This window comes from Xenopus laevis, chromosome 8L (assembly GCF_017654675.1).
Source record: "Xenopus laevis strain J_2021 chromosome 8L, Xenopus_laevis_v10.1, whole genome shotgun sequence".
NCBI classification, from domain to species: Eukaryota; Metazoa; Chordata; class Amphibia; order Anura; family Pipidae; genus Xenopus; species Xenopus laevis.
This window is the reverse complement of record NC_054385.1, coordinates 25,566,334-25,586,674: the sequence shown is the minus strand read 5'-3', so window position 1 is coordinate 25,586,674 and position 20,341 is coordinate 25,566,334. Positions and strand designations below refer to the sequence as shown.

General features: G+C 40.8%; 2 protein-coding genes across 5 annotated transcripts in view; one reads left to right on the top strand and one right to left on the bottom strand.

Annotated features, from left to right (window-relative positions):
- The window catches only part of cenpi.L (centromere protein I L homeolog), a 41,502-nt gene extending 32,063 nt beyond the window's left edge, over positions 1-9,439 (bottom strand). The window contains exons 1-4 of the mRNA XM_041572545.1: positions 9,304-9,439; positions 6,967-7,137; positions 2,062-2,199; positions 720-838 (exon numbers count right to left, since the gene is read on the bottom strand). Of these exons, the coding sequence (XP_041428479.1) occupies positions 720-838; positions 2,062-2,199; positions 6,967-7,069 (360 nt within the window). The 5' untranslated portion in view covers positions 7,070-7,137; positions 9,304-9,439. The remainder of the gene's footprint in view (positions 1-719; positions 839-2,061; positions 2,200-6,966; positions 7,138-9,303) is intronic.
- A 101-nt stretch (positions 9,440-9,540) lies between these two features.
- LOC108698282 (PDZ domain-containing protein 11) lies at positions 9,541-19,315 on the top strand. 4 transcript variants are annotated; one of them, XM_018229653.2, is made up of 6 exons: positions 9,541-9,696; positions 12,173-12,256; positions 12,372-12,428; positions 12,520-12,618; positions 12,827-12,887; positions 18,694-19,315. In XM_018229653.2, the coding sequence occupies exons 1-6, from the start codon at positions 9,541-9,543 to the stop codon at positions 18,726-18,728; spliced, it is 492 nt and encodes a 163-aa protein (XP_018085142.1). In that variant the 3' UTR covers positions 18,729-19,315. The 4 variants fall into 4 exon arrangements, with proteins under 4 accessions (XP_018085142.1, XP_041428481.1, XP_018085141.1 ...); XM_041572547.1 differs by having other exon boundaries at positions 18,673-19,315; XM_018229652.2 differs by lacking the exon at positions 18,694-19,315 and adding an exon at positions 14,414-15,251.
- The last annotated feature ends 1,026 nt before the right edge of the window (positions 19,316-20,341 follow it).

Sequence of the window (20,341 nt, the reverse complement as noted above, 5' to 3'; positions counted from 1 at the left end):
TGCTTTGCTCAGTATTAATGACACAGGTTGAGTTTCCTAATAGTACAGAGCATTTAGTCGTTTATATTGATTCATTTCTTTCCCTTTTTATAATACATTGGTAATTGATTATGTCACTATTGATTACACTATTTAAGATGTATTTCTTGGTTCTCCGATTATTGTTTTTTGTTGTTTTTTCCAGTGTTTTTTTTTTCTTTCTGCTCTGTTGCAACTTTATTAACACTCCAACCTACAACGACGCTTTATGACATCATGACCCTCATTTTCCCACCATTTTATTATATATATATATATATATATATATATATATATATATATATATATATATATATATATATATATATATATATATATATATATATATATACACACACACACATATATATATATACACAGTATATGTGTATCTCTCTCTCTCTCTCTCTATCTATCTCTCTCTATATATGTGTATATACACACACACACACAGGACCTGTTTTGCAGAATGCTTGGGACCCTTTACACTTTAGTCTTTATAAAGTCTAAATAAAAATATTAAGGATTAATTATATCTTAGCTAGGATTAAGTACAATGTACTGTATTAGTATTATTTGATTGACAATGGTGTCTATGGGAAATGGCTTTCCCATAATTCAGAGCTTTCTGAATAACAGATCCCGTCACTGTACATTCTATGTGATTAAGTGGAGGACCCGGTGAAAGGTGGAAAAATTACCTGAGTGTTGGTTGAACATTTCACAACACAGAACAGGGACACAGCCTGTAAAATACTGCTTCGAGTTACTTCACTTGCAGGAATCAGACATTTCATGAGTCGCACATTTAAAGAATCCACTAGAAAAAAAAGTGGGAGTGGTGTATAAACTGTCAATAACTTTCAAAATCAAACCAAATTATAAAGACCAGTTTATGTAGCTATCAATGCAGCCAGTTGCTCTGTTAATTTTTCTTTTCTCTAGTAACTATTCTGAGAAACAATTGCAAGTGAAATGATAAACATAATGTCTTCTTAAACACATAACACCACATGGATTAAACAGGGATCATGATTCATATGTAGATTTGTGAATAGGTTCCCCTGTTGTCCATTGACATTTTTCCATTTCTCTATTTACTCTTAGAGAATCCCTGAATTGGAGCGGATTAGTTATAAAGAATATAAGTATGGTGGTTGCTAAGAAACCGGTCTATAGTAACAGTAATGTCAGTTCCTGTGTGTGGATACATTTTCTGTTTGACACATGTATATGTGAATTAATCCTTGTTAATTCATTTTATCCCTGGCTTGATAAAGGATTGGAATTTTTCAGAAATTTACGTGACTTTCGGCACATGTGCAGTCCTTTGCGACTGGAAATTTACTCCAAACTGCGCTTGTGTCGAAACTCCGCTCAGATTCTGAAGAAGATAAAAAGAAGATGGCGCCTGTGAACTCCCGAGGCCAGATTTGCACGGAGGAGTAAGTAAAAATTAGGGGCATTTGCCCGGGGGGCAGTTAGGCTGTGGGAGGTTGGTCTGCGCAGGGTAGGGTTTTTTTTGTAGTCGGGTTTGTTTCTCCTTTAAGATAATATATTGATATTGCATATGAGATTGGGTGCTGTGTCGTTTTTCAAATTCATATTAATTACACCACTAGCGCCAGTGGTTGTGTTTGACACCTGAAAAACGGACAAAAGGTATCAAAAAAAGAAGAGATTTATTCATCCAACATTTCGGTGCCACACAGGGACCTTTTTTCCTTGACAAAGGTCCCTGTGTGGGACCAAAACATTGGATGAAAAAAACTTTTTTTTACACCTTTTGTCCTGCTTTTGCTTAAAATCCTGTGAGTGCCATCATTTTACATCTTGTATCTACTCCTTATGCATGAGCACCCAAGTCTCGATTATATTCAGAGTGTGCGGCTCATACATTATATATATATATATATATATATATATATATATATATATATATATATATATATATACACACACATATACACACACATATATATATATGCGTGTTCTCTGGATTGTGGAACACACAAAAAAGCAAAACAAAAAAACGTGAATTACCAAGATAGCCACTCAGTGCCAGGTTAAGCAAGATATTGATGCCATCTGGAGGAATCCCATGTTTAAGCCCAAGGTTCTCTACCGCAGAGATATGACTGATCAAGGTGTGGTTTCCCTTTAGAGGGACTTTGCTCTTAACTGAAAAGAAAATGGCAGAGTTAGGGCAAGGATAACAATTCCACCTAAGTGCAAGACCTACCAACAAAGAGTAAAGGAAGCTAAATTCAACTTTTAGTATGATGCAGACAGTGATGTAGACTAATTGAAAAGGCCCTGTTTCGGCAAGTCTTGATAATGGGGCATTTATAAACCCAGATATTGACAGGAGCAACAGCAAATGTTACATTATAATTTTATGTCATATAGGTTGTTGAGGGCCCAACCATACAATACTAGATCTAGTTATCTTTAACAACCCAAAACATAGACCAAATGTGCAAGTACTTAAACCGCTGGGGAATAGTGACCATAATACTTTCTCATTTAATAATTGTTGCAAAAAGTAAATATACACCAGGACAACAAAGACTCTAAATTTTAGCAAATTTTACGGTCTTAGGATCAGTACTTCAATGCAAGATTGGAGCTTTAAACACAGAACAGAAATAGTTGTCATTTAAAGGGGTATTAAACCATTACTGTTCTCAATTTATTCCTTTAAGGGGGAACAAAACCCTAAAAAGAATAGGTTAAAATGCCATATTTTAGTTACTGAACTTAGTGCACAAGCCTAAAATTTCAGCATCTCAATAGCAGCAATGTTTCAGGACTTCAACCTTGTCTCAGGGCCCACCATCTTGGAAAGTGTCTGCGACACTTGCATGCTCAGTGGGCACTGAGCAGCTGTTGAGAAGCTAAGGTTGGAGGTTGTAGCTAATTTACAATAAGAAAATGAGGTTTGTCTGTAATATAAGCTGATGCTACAGGGCTGATTAAATTCTGATGTTAGTTGCAGTGGTTTCTGAGCTGCCATGTAGTAATTATCTGTATTATGTACTAATGAGCTTTATATTTATATTCCATTATGTAATATACTAGTATAGTAAATACTAGTATAGTGTGTGTGTCAGTCGCTAAGCTCAGTAAGTGAAAGCAGCACAGAGCATGTGCAGCAAATCAGCGAAAAGGAAGATGGGGATCTACAGGGGCATCTTTAGAGGCACAGATCTTTACCGCTAAAGGACTGTAGTTGCCTTGGGCTAGTGCAGATGCCCAAAACACAATGTACAACATTCCAAGCCTACTTCTTTAGTTAGACTTTAGGACAGAAGCTGTGTTTAAAACAAGTGTAAATTGGGAAGGCAAAGATAGATTATAAGGAAAGGATTGTGGCAGAGGCTAAGACTAACCCAAAAAGTTTTTTTTAGATATATTGTTAGTAAAATAACAAAAAAAAAGAAAGTTTGGTCCTAAAAGATACAGAAAAAAGGATTAACAGAAAATGTGCTTATTCGTTTGTACTCTTTGCAGTATAAAATTGAAGATGGCGTAGGGCAGTGATCCCCAACCAGTAGCTCGTGAGCAACATGTTGCTCTCCAACCGATAGAATGTTGCTCCCAGTGGCCTCAAAGCAGGAGCTTATTTTTGAATTCCAGGCTTGGAGGCAAGTTTTAGTTGCATAAAAACCATGTGTACTACCGAACAGATCCTCAAAGTAGGTTGACAATCCACATAGATGCTACTAAATGGCCAATCACAGCACCTATTTGGCACCCCAAGAACATTTTTCATGCTAGTGTTGCTCCGCAACTCCTTTTTCTTCTGAATGTTGCTCACGGGTTCACAAGGTTGGGGATCCCTGGCGTAGGGGGTGCTGATGGCTCAGCTTAAGTCAGTGGTTGAGGCAGGAAATGATACATAAAGTTTTGCTCCATATTAATGAGAACATTTGTGAAGATGAGCATTTAGGGAATAGTGAACATAACATGGTATCCTTTGAGATTCTGTTGCAGAAGCAATTCTATAAGAGAGTAACTAAAAACTACATTTCAGACGTGCAAACTTTGACAGTATAAGGGCATCTATGCAACATATTAAGTGGGAAATGCTTTTCACAGGGTTAAACACAGAAAAAAAATGGGAAGTCTTTAAAATGCTGCTTAATAAATAAACATGTCAGTATATTCCCCTTTGTAAGCAAGGAACGTTGATGCAAAGCAAAACATTTTTGGTTCAATAGAATTGTTGGTGTTGAGGTGGGTATGAAAAGACGTGTTTTTAAGGCTTTCAAATTAGCTGGGACAGCTGAATCATTTATAAGCTACAAGGAGGCCAATAAATCATGCAAATTGATATGGAAAAGGATATTGCAGCAAGCAGTAAAAAGAATCCTAAATTATATTTTTTAAATAAGTTAATAGTAAAAAAAAAAAATTAAGCAGGAAGGGGTGGGAGCTTTAATATCAGGGGGGGGGGGTCAGCTGGTTGATGAAAACAAAAGCAAGGCGCAGATTCTGAACTCATATTTTTCGCCTGTCTACACAAATGAGGAACCAGTCAATGAAGGTTTCCTTCTTCAGTCCCAATTCTAGTAATAAAACTAATGATGCATGGTTCACACATTAGGAAATTCAAAAGAGACTAGAACATGTTAAGATAAACAAAGTTCCGGAGACAGATGGTATTCATCCCAGGGTTTAGTTTAGCTCTGTGATTGCCAAACCTCTTGCCAGACTAACTTAATTTCTTTTTATGAGAAGGTAAGCAGGGACCTTGATTCTGGGATGGCAGCGGATGTGATTTACTTAGACTTTGCTAAAGCATTTGATACAGTGCCACACAAAAGGTTACTGGTTAAATTAAGGAATGTTGGCCTGGAACATAGTATTTGTACCTGGATAGAGAACTGGCTAAAAGATAGACTACAAAGAATGGTGGTAAATGGAACAATTTCTAATTGGACCAGTGTTTAATGGAGTACTGCAGGGCTCTGTACTAAGTCCCTTGCTTTTCAACTTGTTTATTAATGATCTGGAGGTGGGCATTGGAAGTACTGTTTCTATTTTTGCAGATGATACTAAATTGTGCAGAACTATAGGTTCCATGCAGGATGCTGCCACTTTGCAGAGTGATTTGTCTAAGTTGGGAAACTGGGCAGCAAACTGGAAAATGAGTTTCAATGTTGATAAATGCAAGGTTTGGCAAAAATAATATAAATGCAAGTTATACACTAAATGGCAATGTGTTGGGAGTTTCTTTAAATGAGAAGGATCTAGGGGTTTTTGTAGATAATAATTTTTCTAATTCTGGGCAGAGTCATTCTGTGGCTACTAAAGCAAATAACGTTCTGTTTTGCATAAAAAAATGGCATTAACTCAAGGGATGAAAACATAATTATGCCTCTTTATAGGTCCCTGGTAAGGCGTCATCTGGATTATGCAGTGCAGTTTTGGACTCCAGTCCTTAAGAGGGATATAAATGAGCTGAGAGAGTGCAGACGTGGAACTAAACTGGTAAGGGGGATGGAAGACAAATTATGAAGGTAGACTGTCAAGGTTGGGGTTGTTTTCTCTGGAAAAAAGGTGCTTGCGAGGGGACATGATTACACTTTACAAGTACATTAGAGGACATTATAGACAAATAGCAGGGGACCTTTTTACCCATAAAGTGGATCATTGTACCAGAGGCCACCCCTTCAGACTAGAAGAAAAGAACATTCATTTGAAGCAACGTAGGGGGTTCTTCACAGTCAGGACAGTGAGGTTGTGGAATGCACTTCCGGGTGATGTTGTGATGGCTGATTCTGTTAATGCCTTTAAGAGTGGCTAGGATGATTTCTTGGACAGACAATATCAAAGGCTTTTGTGATACTGAACTCCATAGTTAGTATAGAAATGGGTATATATAATTTATGTGTAAAATGTATGGAGTGGCGTGTGTATGGATTCTGTGTTTTCATTTGGAGGGGCTGAACTTTATAAGACATCTTTTTTTCAACCTGATTCAACTAAGTAACAATGCACCAGGGCCAGATGGAACACACCCTCGGGTAATTAGAAAGGTTAGTTCAGTTTTAGCCAGGCCCCCTTTTCTGATTTTCTAAGACCATTTTATCTGGTATGGAACCTGTAGGAAGATTATGATCTCAGATTAGCAACTGTAGGCACGCATTTGTGATGACTACAGTGAGCAATTATTTGAAAGTTTAAGTGACAATATTCAAGATTATTTCCTTAGGGAGAAATGTAAGAACCACCCTATGTGGCTAAACTCAGAAGTAAAAGTTAACGTGAAAGAAGAGGAAAGTAAAAAGTCAGGGGGGACAGAAGCTGAATTTAAAGAATATAAATACTATAAATTGATGTAAATCAAGAAGGCAAAGATAGATAAGGAACACACTGCAGCAGAGGCTAAGTTTGGAATTTCAGCATCTTACAGGTTTCTGGGGTCCAATTTACTCTAGAACTCCCTAACCTTTTTTTTTTTAAGCATCAGCCACATTCAAATGTAAAAAGAGTTGAGAAGCAACACAAGCATGAAAAAAAGTTCTGGGGAGTGCCAAATAAAGCATTAGGTTGGCCTATGTAGACTGGCAGCCTACAGGAGGCTCTGTTTGGCAGTACATCTGGTTTATATGCAACCAAAACTTTCCTCCAAGCCTGCAATTCAAAAATAAACAACTGCTTTAGGGCAACTGGGAGCAACATCCTAGGGGTTGGTGAGCAACATGTTGCTCATGAGCCATTGGTTGGGGATCACAACTCTAGAAACTAGGCAGAGGTGTAAATGAGGAACTGAAAGATGACTAGAAAAAGTTCTGAAAAGTAAGAAGGGATTGAGAGCAACAATATCTATAACATTACAGCACAACAAAGCAGTAGTTTTATGAAAAAGAGGAACTCAAAACATACATAAAAAAGCAATTAAAGAGTTAATATAAATATAGAAACAGTGAGGTCATATACCATTTTTTAAGAAAAGAAGTGCATCTTCCATTTGTTGGATAGAGACATCTTGTTTCCTCATGCTCTCGTCTTGTTGGCTTTTCTGTGGTGGCCTCTCCTCCATATTGGGACTTCATCTGTTAACTGTTCCAATATCTGCGGTGGGCTTTAGGGGGGGCTCAATATTTTTTTCTGAAAGACAAACCCTAGATCTAAATGACTATGGTATGCAGCTGAAGAAATATATCCTATAACCCTTTCACAAAGCTTATACGCCTCATCAGCCAAACCATCACAATGGGATCACATGTTTACAGATGGAGAGCTGTTTGCTACCAACATCATGAACATGGATTTCTAAAAGCATTTAGCACAAGTAATAGGTAATTAACTTACCTATTACTGCCCCTCTCAGTTTCTAATAAGCAACAGAGGAGTAGCTACAGAGGATGCAGACCCAGCAGTTGCAGTGGCTAGGAGAGGGGGCAGGAGTGTCTCCCTGTAAGACCTGAATTAATGAGCAATTTCAATATATATATATATATATATATATATATATATATATATATATATATATATATATATATATATATATATATATATATATATATATATATATATATATATATATTTGTATATCTTGGTAGAGTAGGTCACCTTACCAATGTTCAGGGACCATAAAATAAAGTTGCTGGTTTAACCAGTAACATCTGGTTCCACTACTGAAATAAATTTGGGTTTTAATTTAAAGGGGTTGTTCACCTAAAAAATCACTTAGTATGATGTTGAGAGTGAGATTCTGAAAACCATTTGAAAGCTGGAAAGAGAGTCAGAAGAAGAAGACAAATAGTGGAAAAATTATATATATAAAAGAAAGCTTTAAAAAAATGAAGGACATCTGAAAGGTTGCTTGAATTAGCATTTCTATAAAATATTAGAGTTAACTTTGGCACATCCCTATTATAAACTTCTAAGGCAAATAATTCACAAACTATAAAAAAAAGAAAACAATGAAGGCCTATTGAAAAATTGCTTAGAATAAGCCATTCTATAACAGAAACTCACCCAAAAGCCACAGGTCATTCACAGAGAATGAGACCAAGGGGCAAATTCACTAAAAGACGAAGCGCCGAACGCTAGCGTATCGCATTTTCGTTAATTCGCCGATTAACTAACGGACGCTGACGCAAATACACTAGTGTTACTTCGCACCCTTACGCCTGGCGAATTTGCGCAACAGACGTAACTACGCAAATTCCCCGATGCGCGAATTATTCTGAACGGTACCTTTTACGCCAGACTTCCTTCGCCACCTCAGGCAAGGCGAAGTGCAATAGAGTAGATAGGGATTGCTTCAAAAAAAGTTTTTATGGGTAATAGGCTGAAAAAGATCAAAAAATTTTTTGGGGCTACCCTCCTTCCCCCCTACATTTCCTAACTCATGGCCCCTTAACTATACAGTGGGCACATGTGTAGGGCAAAATAAAAATTTTAATTGCTGTTTTGAAGGTTTCCCAGGCTTGTGTAGTGCTGCTACATATACCTCCAATGTAACTTAAATTTGGCGCCGTATGCAAATTAAGCATCGCTAGCGTAACTTCGCTTTGCTTGGCGAATTAACACTAGCGCAACTTTGCAACCTTATGCTTTCCCTGAGCGCAACTTCGGATTTTAGTGAATTTGCGTAGCGCAGTCGAAAATACGCCTGGCAAAATGCGGCGAAGTGGACGCTGGCGCAACTACGAAGCTTAGTGAATTTGCCCCCAAGAGTTCAGTTAGGATCCAAGAGTTCAGTTAGGATCCCAAACATTTAAGTATTCCTCACACCTCTTCACAATGTAGTGGTAGAGATCCTAGGAACCCCAAAGACTGTTATCTGTTACTAATATAAAGGCAAAAGGCAAGGGAAGAGAGAAGTACACTCATTTTCAGGACTTTGCACGGGAACAGTGACAATGATACCTGCTATATTGGACTCTACAGTTAAAGGACATGGAGAAGGCGATGCCATTGTCTAGCCTGGCTAACCTGATCCCCAGCATAGGAGTTACTGAACTACAACTCCCATCAACCCGCGTAAGAGCCCAGCAACAAAACGGCAGGTTGTAGTCCTTTAGCAGATATCCACCTTGTATCATTTTACTGCTAGAAAGTCCACCCAAAGTCCCGGTTATTTGCAGGAACAGCAGATGCCGGAAGAAGCGAAAGGCCGTGCAAGTGTCTATGCCTGCATTCTGCGCCTTACAAATAAAGGGTGCAGCGTTTCAATAGAAAATGGGCGTGCGCCGTTCTAAAATCTTATTAGAACGGAACTAATACCGCCGAGACTGAGCCATTGCAGAACAAGCCAATACTTACACAGCAGTAGCGCGCCCTGTTCCCTCTGCTGTCCCCGAAAGCCCATTTCCAGCACACCGAGCTTGACTCCGTCCGTGTTAACGCTGCTGCCAATTCAAACCTAGCGGGTTGCTTAGCGCGCAGGCGCCAACTATTGATATCCGGGGAGGAACTTCGGATGAAAAGCTGAACTGAAAACGAGGCAAGATACCTTTTGAAACGCAAACTTTTCCTTGATTTGTAAAAAGGTCACTGGGCATGCGTGTAGCCGACATGTTTGTTGAGGGCAGCAGAGACAAGGTATCTGCAACCGGAAAAACTTCACACCCCAGTCTAGGGATGGATGACTACCCGTATCCCGTCGTCTTTCTGCCCCCTTACGAGAATCCACCAGCATGGATTCCCCCGCAGGAGGTAATCTTTCTCTACAGTCACAATCTCTGAACTACCTGGTTTGAATGAAAGCACTAGTGTCCAGCTGCCGTCTCTCCTTCTGTTTTGTTGAACTACTGTTAGTGATTATCTCAGGGGGAGCCGTGGTTGGGGCAACTCCGCTCAAAAATGTATTTTGGCATGATATTTTATAGTATAGCTCTAAGCAGCTCTCCAATATACATCAATTCAGCATTTTCAGTCACTTTTAAGCAGGATCTGTCCTGATACAGGAATCAGAGCTGTTATCGAGAATGCTAGGGACCTGGCGTTTTCCAGATAAGGGATCTTTCCGTAAATTAGATCTTCATACCTTAAAGGTGACCATACACTGGTCCTACGACCTGTTGTCGCCGTGCCGTTGGTAGTCATATCGGGGAAAAATCCACTTGTTTGGCGACCTGCCAAATGAGCGGATCTTATCATGGGAGATCCACTCGTTTGGCGATGTCGCCAAACGAGCGGATCTTATCATGGGAGATCCTCTAGTTTGGCGATGTCGCCAAACGAGCGGATCTCTCTCCGATATGCCCACCTTGAGGTGGGCAATATCGGGCTGATCCGATCGTGGGCCCAACGATCAGATCCTAACGAATGGGAATGGCCGGTTGGATCGCGGGACCGCATCAACGAACAGATGCGGCCACGATCCGACGGGATTTTTTGTCCTATCCGATCGAGATCTGGCCTACTTTCGGCCAGATCTCGACCGTGGAAGCCCGTTGGGGGGCCCCATACACGGGCCAATAAGCTGCTGATTTGGTCTGTCGGAAGCTTTTATCGGCCCGTGTATGGCCACCTTAAGTCTACTAAAATTATTTAAACATTACTTAAACCCAATGTGATTGTTTTCCTCCAATAAGGATTAATTATACCTTAGTAGGTACTGTTTTATTATTACAGAGAAAACGGGAATTAGTTTAAAATTTTTTTTTATTTTAACGAAGTCTGTCGGAGTAAGCAATCCTGTAATTTGGAGCTTTCTGGCCAACAGAGTTCCGGATAATGGATCCCATACCTGTGCAGTGTTGCAGAGGCCAGCAGTTTAGCAGACCTGATGGAAGACTGATTTTCGCTACATTGTTTCTGGAGTCAAACCGGAGAAATTGCATTTAAAAAGAACTTTAGAACCCCAGCAAATTGTATATGATTGCATACTGTAAATCATTTGGATTGCAGGCAATCAGTGGAAATGTCGTGAGCATCAGTTCTGCCATGATCCCACAGTTATTTAGAAGTTTATCAGTATCAGCTCATATAAATGTGATCATTTTGCAGACCAAGAGCAACCATGCCTATTTCTGTCTTAGCACATTTACTACCTCCATATGTAATACAAGGAGGGGATGCAAGTGCAGGGGCACTAAGGGGTGCAAGAGCAATCCCCCTTAGTGCTCACATACAACCTCTGGGGTGTTGCTTTCTGCACACCACGGAGGGTCAGATCAAAAATCCATCAGCGTCAAGAGACACCACTGAGCCATGTCCTTAATAATGACAGGGCCCTGGGGCTGTACCTCCTGTGTGCATTTGTGCCTCTGAGTGATGCATAAGTGAGAAGGGACATGCCTAGTACAGTCAGCACTTAATTAGTGAGGGGAGCCACATATCTCTGTGCTCCTAAATGGAGCTCAGAGTCCTGTGGCTATTTGCATTTTGCATTTCACAAAGTGTAAAAAGTGGGCTGGAAAAGGCTGATCGCAGCCTTTTTTTGCACTTTGCACACTGTGGGGTTCATTGCAAATGAGGCCTACTAAGGTTTGCCAGGTAATCCAACCCATAAGATGTTTGCTTTTAGGGCTCTTACACACAGGCGTTTGTTTGTGCGTTCCACTGCGTTGAGTTTTCTTCCGTTCAGCTGCAGGGGAGCGCAGGTGTAGACGCACTAAATTATTGTCAGTGGGACTGTACTCACACAGATGCATGTAAGTGACACAGCTATGTTCGGCGCATACATGCGTCTGTGTGAGTACAGCCCCATTGACAATAATTCAGAGCATCTACTCCTGCGCTCCCCTGCGGCTGAACAGAAGAAACTGCAACGCAGGGGAGCACACAAACAAACGCCCGTGTGTAAGAGCCCTTACGGTTAGTCTACACAAGGAGATATGGGGAGATTTAGTCGCCTGGTGACTAATCGCCTCTTCTTCTGGGCGACAATCTCGCTGAACTGCCTTTGCATGTCTTCCAATCTGCTATAATGAAAAGTCGCACATGCGGCACTTTGTTTTCTGAAGTCGCCCAAAGTTGCCTCATGAGGAAATTTCGGGCGACTTCGGAAAACGAAGCACCACGTGTGCTATAGTGCAGTCGCCAGGGGCTAAATCTCCCCGAATCTCCTCGTGTGGACAAACTGGTTGCTATAGGATACTGTAGCTGGCCAGTCTTGGTGTTTTTTTTTGTTACATGCCACTAGTTGTCTTATAATATGACATTTTCATATTGTTTTTACTCACAGAGAGTTTACAACCCCGATTATAACAATGAACTGACACATTTTCTCCCTCGGACTATTCTTCTGAAGAAGCCATCTGGAGCGCAGGTAAGGGGTGCATATTTAGCAAGGTTAAGAAGGAAATGGTAAGTGGTAGATTAAATATAAAAAGTCCTCTTAAGCTACTGATTAGTTATACATGGGTATTTTGTATTCTCTGCAGCTCGGATTTAATATTCGTGGGGGAAAGGCGTCACAGCTTGGGATTTTTATCTCTAAGGTAAGTTTGCCAATTTAATATAGGAACAATCCATAAATTTAAGTAATTTATACCCAAACCAAACTGCAGGCCTATCCTGATTTGTTTACAGGTGATTCCAGACTCGGATGCTCATAAGGCTGGTCTGCAGGAGGGAGACCAGGTGCTGACAGTGAACAATGTGGATTTCCAGGACATTGAGCATAGCAAGGTATATGGCTGTGCTGAAAAGCATAAATAATTATGTGGGTATGTGAGTTCCTAAACACATGACAGCAGCACAGCAGGACAGACAATATTCAACCAGTGGCTGAAGGTATTATAGGCAGGTGTTCAGAGCACATGCAGGGCCTAGAGTTAGGGCAGTTTCTGATAGATATGTCTGTATTGTTCATTGTTGTTTTTTCACTGTTTTTCAGGCTGTGGAAATCCTGAAAACAGCAAGAGAAATCTTCATGCAAGTTCGATACTTTCCATACAGTAAGTGATCATTTATTAAAAAAACAGTTGCATATTAATAAAAATACAAGGTACTTACACAGTCTCCATGTAGTCTCCTGACATTTTATGAAAGCTTTCCAGCTATTTGGGTTCATGGCTCATTCCAGCTGTGTTCGACATCTGGCTAATGCCAGATTTTTGGTCTGCTAATACAAACAGGTCAAGAAGCAGCTCCTAGAGGTTGTCAGTCTGCATGGCTGAATGAGCAGACGTGTCTCGTGGATCTCCGCGTCTAAAATCCTGATTATATCCCTAAAAACTGGGCGCAACTATAAAACTCGGGTAACGGAAGACTACTGCGTACCCCCGGCCAATAATGGGAGGCTCAAAGACACAAAAATCTAGATCTAGAAGCTGGAACAGTATGCATGGCAGCCGGCCCAAAATGGCGACGCATCTCCCCCCAGAGAGGAGGCCGCAGCGCCACAACCACCTATCCAGGAACCGGCAGTGCAACTGTTACTGACCGCAATACAAGAGTCCTGAGCCGCACTCGACCCAAATAGAGGAGGTCGAGACGGACCTGTCGCTCCTGAGGGCTGACTTACACACACTGTGGGAGAGAACCGCTGATATAAAGGGCCCTGTCTCCACGCTAGAAGACATGTGTAATCCCCACACGGCTCAAATACAACAGCTCCAAGCCCAAAGCAATGCATTTGAGGCCAAGCTTGATGACTAAGGAAATAGCCAGTGTAGAAATAATTTGCGCATCGTGGGCCTACCGTAGCAGGCCGAGGGCAACAACCCAACCCTATTTGCAGAACAATGGCTCCAACAAAAGCTACTAGAAGCTCGATTCTCCCCGCAGTTTGTCATAGAAAGGGTACACCGTGTACCAACCCGGAACCCTGGTCCAGGAGCTCTCCCTACTGAATTTTAGAGACAGAGGTGCTATATATATTTTTTCTATATATTTATAGAAAAAATAAAAACTGACACAGCACTCCAAATTTTGTATGCAAAGAAGGATATATATTGTAGAAAAACATACCCAAGCCCAAAGGGCGACGTTTTGGGGTATACAAACCCCTTTCCCAAGCCAAGGGCATCATTCAATTAACAAGCATTAGTTTACACCTATTTATACAAGGTATAACGACGAAACGTCGCCCTTTTTGCATACAAAATTTGGAGTGCTGTGTCAGTTTTAATTTTTTCTATGATATTGGCTACTTTGGCAGTGCCTTTTTGACTACTTGCACCCAGAAATATATATATATATATATATATATATATATATATATATATATATATATATATATATATATATATATATATATATATATATATATATATATATATAGCCAAATCCAAATTCATGCATATAGAGGGCATATTTGGGGGAAAAAAATCCCCTAGATTTGCAATATCCAAACTGAAGGCCCCCACAACAGAAGGAGGTCTAGGGTTTCCTGATCTTTACTACTACTTCCTAGTGGCACAAATCTACTACTGCCTGGTGGTTCACCCCAGACCCCTATAACCATAATTTTTATTTGCAGGACACATTAGCCGGGCGGTGGAATCTCTAAAATATATCCCATATAGAAAGCTATCTGATATTAGGAATAAGCACCCTGTCAAACAACACCATATGCAGCATGGAATGCAGCCCTTCAACTTTATATAGTGAAACCCCCACTTGTGTCACCTGCTGAGCCGCGATGGGGAAATTCCTTTCTTCCACACTTCCAGCAGTTACTTACATATATGGGCTGGCCGAGAGTGGGAATAAAAACGCTAGCGGATGCAACACCAGAGTGACAACTGGTAACCAGGAACCAACTGATTCAGGATAACCCAGAAATCCTAATCACACACCTGGCATATTTATAATTACAGCATGCATTCCTCTCCCAATTTGGCCCTGCACAGCTGAAAGTATATATGATGGACCTGGAAACAATCCTGTGGAAACCTACACAAACAAAAATGGTCACCAAAGTGTATAATAAGCTGATATCAACGGTCCCTTCACCATTTCTACAATCACTATGAGCTTGACAACGAGACATACCTGAGCTCACTGATGTAAAATGTTGTATAACACTTATGGATTTTAACAAGATGTCACTGAGGAAGGGCCATGCGGTCCCGAAACGTTTGATCACTGTGAAGTGGTATGAGCACCATGGAATACAGATTGGGAACCCCCCATTTGCACCAGACAAGCTACTGGAGTCAATTGTTTTCAAATTATTAAAGGAACTATTTAAGTAGCCTAAACTGGTATTGTATAATTCTGATATTGTACCCCCCCTTTTGTTTTCTGTACCTTCAGCCCAAGAAAATTAAAAAATAAAAACTGTTAAAAAAAAAAAAAAAAAGAAGCCGCTCCTATGACTATAAAGATTTTCATTCATCTAGGTCATGGTATATCTAGTATAGGTAAATCTAAAAACAACTGGATGTGCTGAGTAATCAATGAAGACGCTCATCGGAGCAGCTTCTTCAGTTCAACTGACTGGTGTGGGAAATTCTCGGCATATAAATTTTTCCACTAATCCAATCACAATGGCACATTGTAACTCTTCAGAGAGGTGACATCTGAAGAAAATCACAGAGGTGTTTATTCTGTGTAGTTACTGTGATAGGATTATCCAATGTGTCATGCAACTCCTAGAAACAGGTGTTACTTGTGAGAGTGGCATGAATGGATGTGTGATGTATTCTGAAACTGCTGGGTTACAGATGTCAGAACAGCATTGTATGTAGCAGACAGGTGGCAGAAGTAGTAACTTGGAGGCAGAAAGATGAGACACCAAAGACACGTTGGTTAGGAACCAGATAGGGTACTAACTCAGCCGGAAAATGACGTGCTAGCCAAGGGGTTAAACTATGCAGTGACAACACATCCCAATAGTTGAACTCATCACAGCCACAGAATCTGCTATAAAAAAAAAAATAATCACTTGAAAAAGGAAGAAGTGGAACAACTCCGGCTAAAAGTGTCAGCTGCTTTGTCAAGTGCCAGAACACCTCCCTCTAACCTTACTACACAAGAGAGGAGAGCGCTCAGTTGATGACTAAGTAACAGTAACGTAACTAGAGGGGGACGGGCCCTGGCCCGGGACGTGCTGCCTGGCCCCCCTCCGTATGCCCGGAATCGCCTGGAAATGGTTGCGTACTAGCTGCCGGGGGGTGCGGGCCCTGGCCCAATCGCACGCCCTGCTCCCCTGGTAGTTACGCCACTGTGGCCCAATCGCACTCCCTGCTCCCCCAGTAGTTACGCCACTGCTGAGTAAGGACCCGAACATCACAATCCTGCCAGCAGATAAAGGGCGATGCACAGTTGTGCTCAACACAACTGACTACGACTGCATATACCAGATAACCACTCTGTTCAGTGATAGTAATACATACGAACCCTTAAGGAAAGACCCAACCAGCGGTTACAAGAAAAAGGTGATAGGTCATTGATCAAGTTTTATACCACCGCCTGTACCCCAGAGAAGCCACACCATGCTATTACGGACTCCCCAAGATACACAAAGAAGGAGCCCCACTAAGACCCATTGTCAGCAGCATAAATTCAATGACATACAGCATTGCAAAATTCTTGGCTTACATCTTAGCCCGGTTGGTAGGCAATACAGTGCATCATATCCAGAATGCCAAAGAGTTTGTAACCAATATTCACTGCGTTACACTAGAAGCAGAAGAAACAATGGTATCTTATGATGTCACTTCATTGTTCACATGTATGCCTACTACACAGGCAATTAAGACTGTAAGAAATCAACTGCAACAAGATAACACCCTCAGCAGCAGAACGAAGCTCAGTCCCAACCAAGTATGTTTGTTGCTAGATTTGTGCCTTAACAACACATACTTCAAGTACAAGAACCCTTTTTATAGACAGAAACATGGCTGTGCAATGGGTTCTCCAGTCTCTCCTATTGTAGCAAACCTGTACATGGAGGAGGTGGAAAGGAGGGCCTTACTTATTTTCCAGGGAACTACACAGAGTCACTGGTTCAGTTATGTGGGTGACACTTGGGTTAAAATCAGATCCAATGAAGTGGCGGCCTTTACAGAACAGTGAACAATAACAACAAGTTCACAAGGGAAGATGTCCACGAGAACAAACTTGCCTTTTTGGACTGTTTGATATGCATCCAAGAGGTGGGTAACTTGAAAAAGGAAGTATACAGGAAACCCACTCATACGGATCAATATCTGTTGTTCGATTCCCACCACCAGCTGGAACACGAACTGGGTGTCATTAGAACTCTGCACCACAGGGCCAATGTGTGGCAACTGATACAGAGTCCAAAGACAAAGAGCAAAAACATCTTAGAGGAGCTTTGAAAGCGTGTGGCTACCCAGACTGGGCCTTTGTCAAAACAGCAGCAACCAAGCCCAACAGGAACACCAATAGAAATAACTGCCCGGAGACACATAGTAGGCGAAACATAGTCATCCCATATGTAGATGGAGTGTCGGAGAAACTCAGGAAAATTTTCAACAAACACCAAGTCCCTGTGTTTTTCAAACCTAGCAACACACTGAGACAAAAACTGATTCACCCAAAGGATCCAACACCAGTCCAGTGTACCGAGGAGTGCAAAGATCTATACACTGGGGAGACAAAACAACTGCTCTCCAAGCGAATGGCTCAGCATAGGAGGGCAAACTCTATAGGGAAAAACTCAGCTGTCTTTCTACACCTAAAAGACAAGGGACACTCATTTGAAGACCGCAAGGTCCAAATCTTGGATAAAGAAGACCGCTGATTTGAACGCGGCGTGAAAGAGGCGATTCATGTCAAGGTGGATAAAACCATCCCTGAACAGAGGCGGGGGCCTTCTACACCACCTGTCTGCTACATACAATGCTGTTTTTAACATCTGTACCCTGGCGGATTCAGAACAATTCACACATCCATTCATGCAACTCTCACAAGTAACACCTGTTTCTAGGAGTTGCATGACACATTGGATAATCCTATCACAGTAACTACACAGAATCAACACCTCTGTGAATATATTCAGATGTCACCTCTTTGAAGAGTTACAGTGTGCCATTGTGATTGGATTAGTGGAAGAGTTTATATGATGAGAATTTCCCACACCAGTCAGTTTAACTGATGAAGCTGCTCGGATAAGTAGTGAGTCTTCATTAATTACTCAGCAAGTCCAGTTGTTTTTAGATTTACCTATACTAGATAAACAGCTCCTATGCTCGCGTCTCAAATGTCTGCACCAGGAGCCAGAAATCCTCTTTGTGTGGGCAGAAGCAGTGGCTCCAGGTGGCTCCAGGTGAAGACCCATAAGAGAGCTGATGCAAGCATAGGGTCTTAATTTTGGCCTACATTTATCTGCAGGCTGAGAATCTGGCGTGTGTGGCATTAGCCTCATGTAGGCTCTTTTCTATGCATTTACTAATCATCTTAAGGGGTCAGTCTAAGATAAATACGGAGAGGGTGTGGCTTTTATGTTCATCAGTTAATTACTGATTACTTATATACTCTTCATGAGCATCATGAGATTATGCTCTGTAGCAATTGCCAAAATTCTTTGCTATTAAACGAGGATCAAAATCTGCACAGGAACTCAACATGCTGATTGATAGATAACTACACTGATGTGATTTACCTCAGTAAAAACCTCTTAAAATGTGCCCTATATGTGAGCATATGCAAGCTCCTGAATCTTTTATACAATTTTTGCAAGTGCAGTTTATATGAAGCAGTTTTTTTATGGCCCTCTTATACCTGTGAGTGTAAGTGTAACATTTTCATATATTCCTATTAATGTAGTTAAACTGTTGTGCCTTGCAGATTACCAGCGGCAGAAAGAGAGGACTGTACACTAGAGGAAAGACCATATTTTCCTTCATTCCCCACATCTGCCTGTTTTGTAATAGATGGTTTGGGAATGGTCTGCATTTCCAGTGGGAAGGTCTGTGCTGTGATGGAACAATGTCAAAGTCACTTCTTTGGATTCTGATTGGTTTATTTAAGGAACGGGAGAATTTAACAGAGAAATCTGTAATATCCAAAGTGCCATTTATTTTGTCAAGGTTATTTTATAGGTACTACTGATACCTCTTTGTGCATGTTTGAATGATAGTTTTGTGCGTCATCTTTATGCTTTTATGTGTTGTGTACAGAATCCTGTTCTAAAATCTGGTTTTTTTTTTTCTTTCTTTGAATCTTTTAAATTGCTGATGCACTGGAGTTATTATAAAGTTCATATCACAAAAAAAAAAACCATTGTACATTGTTCTGATAATAAGCAATCAATAATATGAAATTGCGTTTATGAAAAAAAGCTAAATATCCAATTTTTTTTATGATCCTTTGTTGGGGGGTGCTTATGCTGCTTGTATGACAGTTTATAACTGCTCAGTGGAAACACTAATAAGGGGGTTATGTAATAAAAGGTACAAATTTGGCTACAGGTTTAATTGCCTTTGCATTTGTTTTTTTTTTATTAATGAAGCCTTTGATTTAGTTTGTCATGATTAATATTGATTTTGGATCCCAGTGGCTGAACCTGAAAATGAACCCTGGAATGGGTTAATAGTTACAAGCTGCAGAAATATTTGAATCACTGATTAATATTAAGAAATAGTATTACAGGTATGGGATATGTTATCCAGAAAGATCCCAATTACGGGAAGTCCATCTGCCATAGACTCTATTTTAATCAAATATTTCTTTTACATTTTTGAAAATGATTTCCTTTTTCTCTCTAATAATAAAACAATACCTTGTACTTGACCCCAACAGCCTACCCATGTCCCTTTCCCTTTTTCTTGCTGCCACTGGGGCTGGAGAGGTAGGTCAGAGGCAGCTACATCAGAATTTGTTAGGAAACGGGTCCGGCCCAGCCCAACCCTGGATATAATTAATCCTTATTGGAGGCAAAACAATTCTTTCTCTAGTCAGCCCTCCTGTCAGTGCAGACGTATGGGTTATGTCCAGGTTCACCTCTAGAGGCAGGACAGAAGAATTGGTCTCTCGGCCTCTCCCTCAGGATATATAGGCTGGCTCCACCTCTATTCCCCAGTTCTCTTGTCCTGCCTTGGAGGGTAAGGACAGAAATTCTCTTCCATTTTTTATTTTACAACTACCTTGTTATGGATTCACACTGATCCCTCCTGGCTGGCATTTTGCAGCTAGTAGGCAGTGTCACACACGCATTATGGAGGCATGCAGAGCGGTCTCCCATCAATTCAGGCTGATCCCTCCTGGCTGGCATTTTGCAGCTAGTGGACAGTCTAACACAGCATGCAGAGCTGTCCCATTGTGTCAGGCTTCCCCCTCCTTTCTGGCAGATTACAGTATGTGGAGTATCTTAGAGTAATCAATTACTCTGTAAGGGTATGCAGAGCTACCATACAGCCCTGTAAGGATTGGCATCTATACATTGGGTGCTGTGTTGGCCCCCATATCCAGGATGGAGATATATATTTAGTCTCCC

What these genes read in the sequence shown, in the direction of transcription:
- LOC108698282 (XM_018229652.2), top strand. Translation starts at nt 9,541, where the DNA reads ATGCGTGTAGCCGACATGTTTGTTGAGGGCAGCAGAGACAAGGTATCT. An exon ending in CATGGATTCCCCCGCAGGAG is followed by an intron (nt 9,697 to 12,172) that starts GTAATCTTTCTC and finishes TTTTACTCACAG; the next exon opens with AGAGTTTACAACCCCGATTA. An exon ending in AGAAGCCATCTGGAGCGCAG is followed by an intron (nt 12,257 to 12,371) that starts GTAAGGGGTGCA and finishes TATTCTCTGCAG; the next exon opens with CTCGGATTTAATATTCGTGG.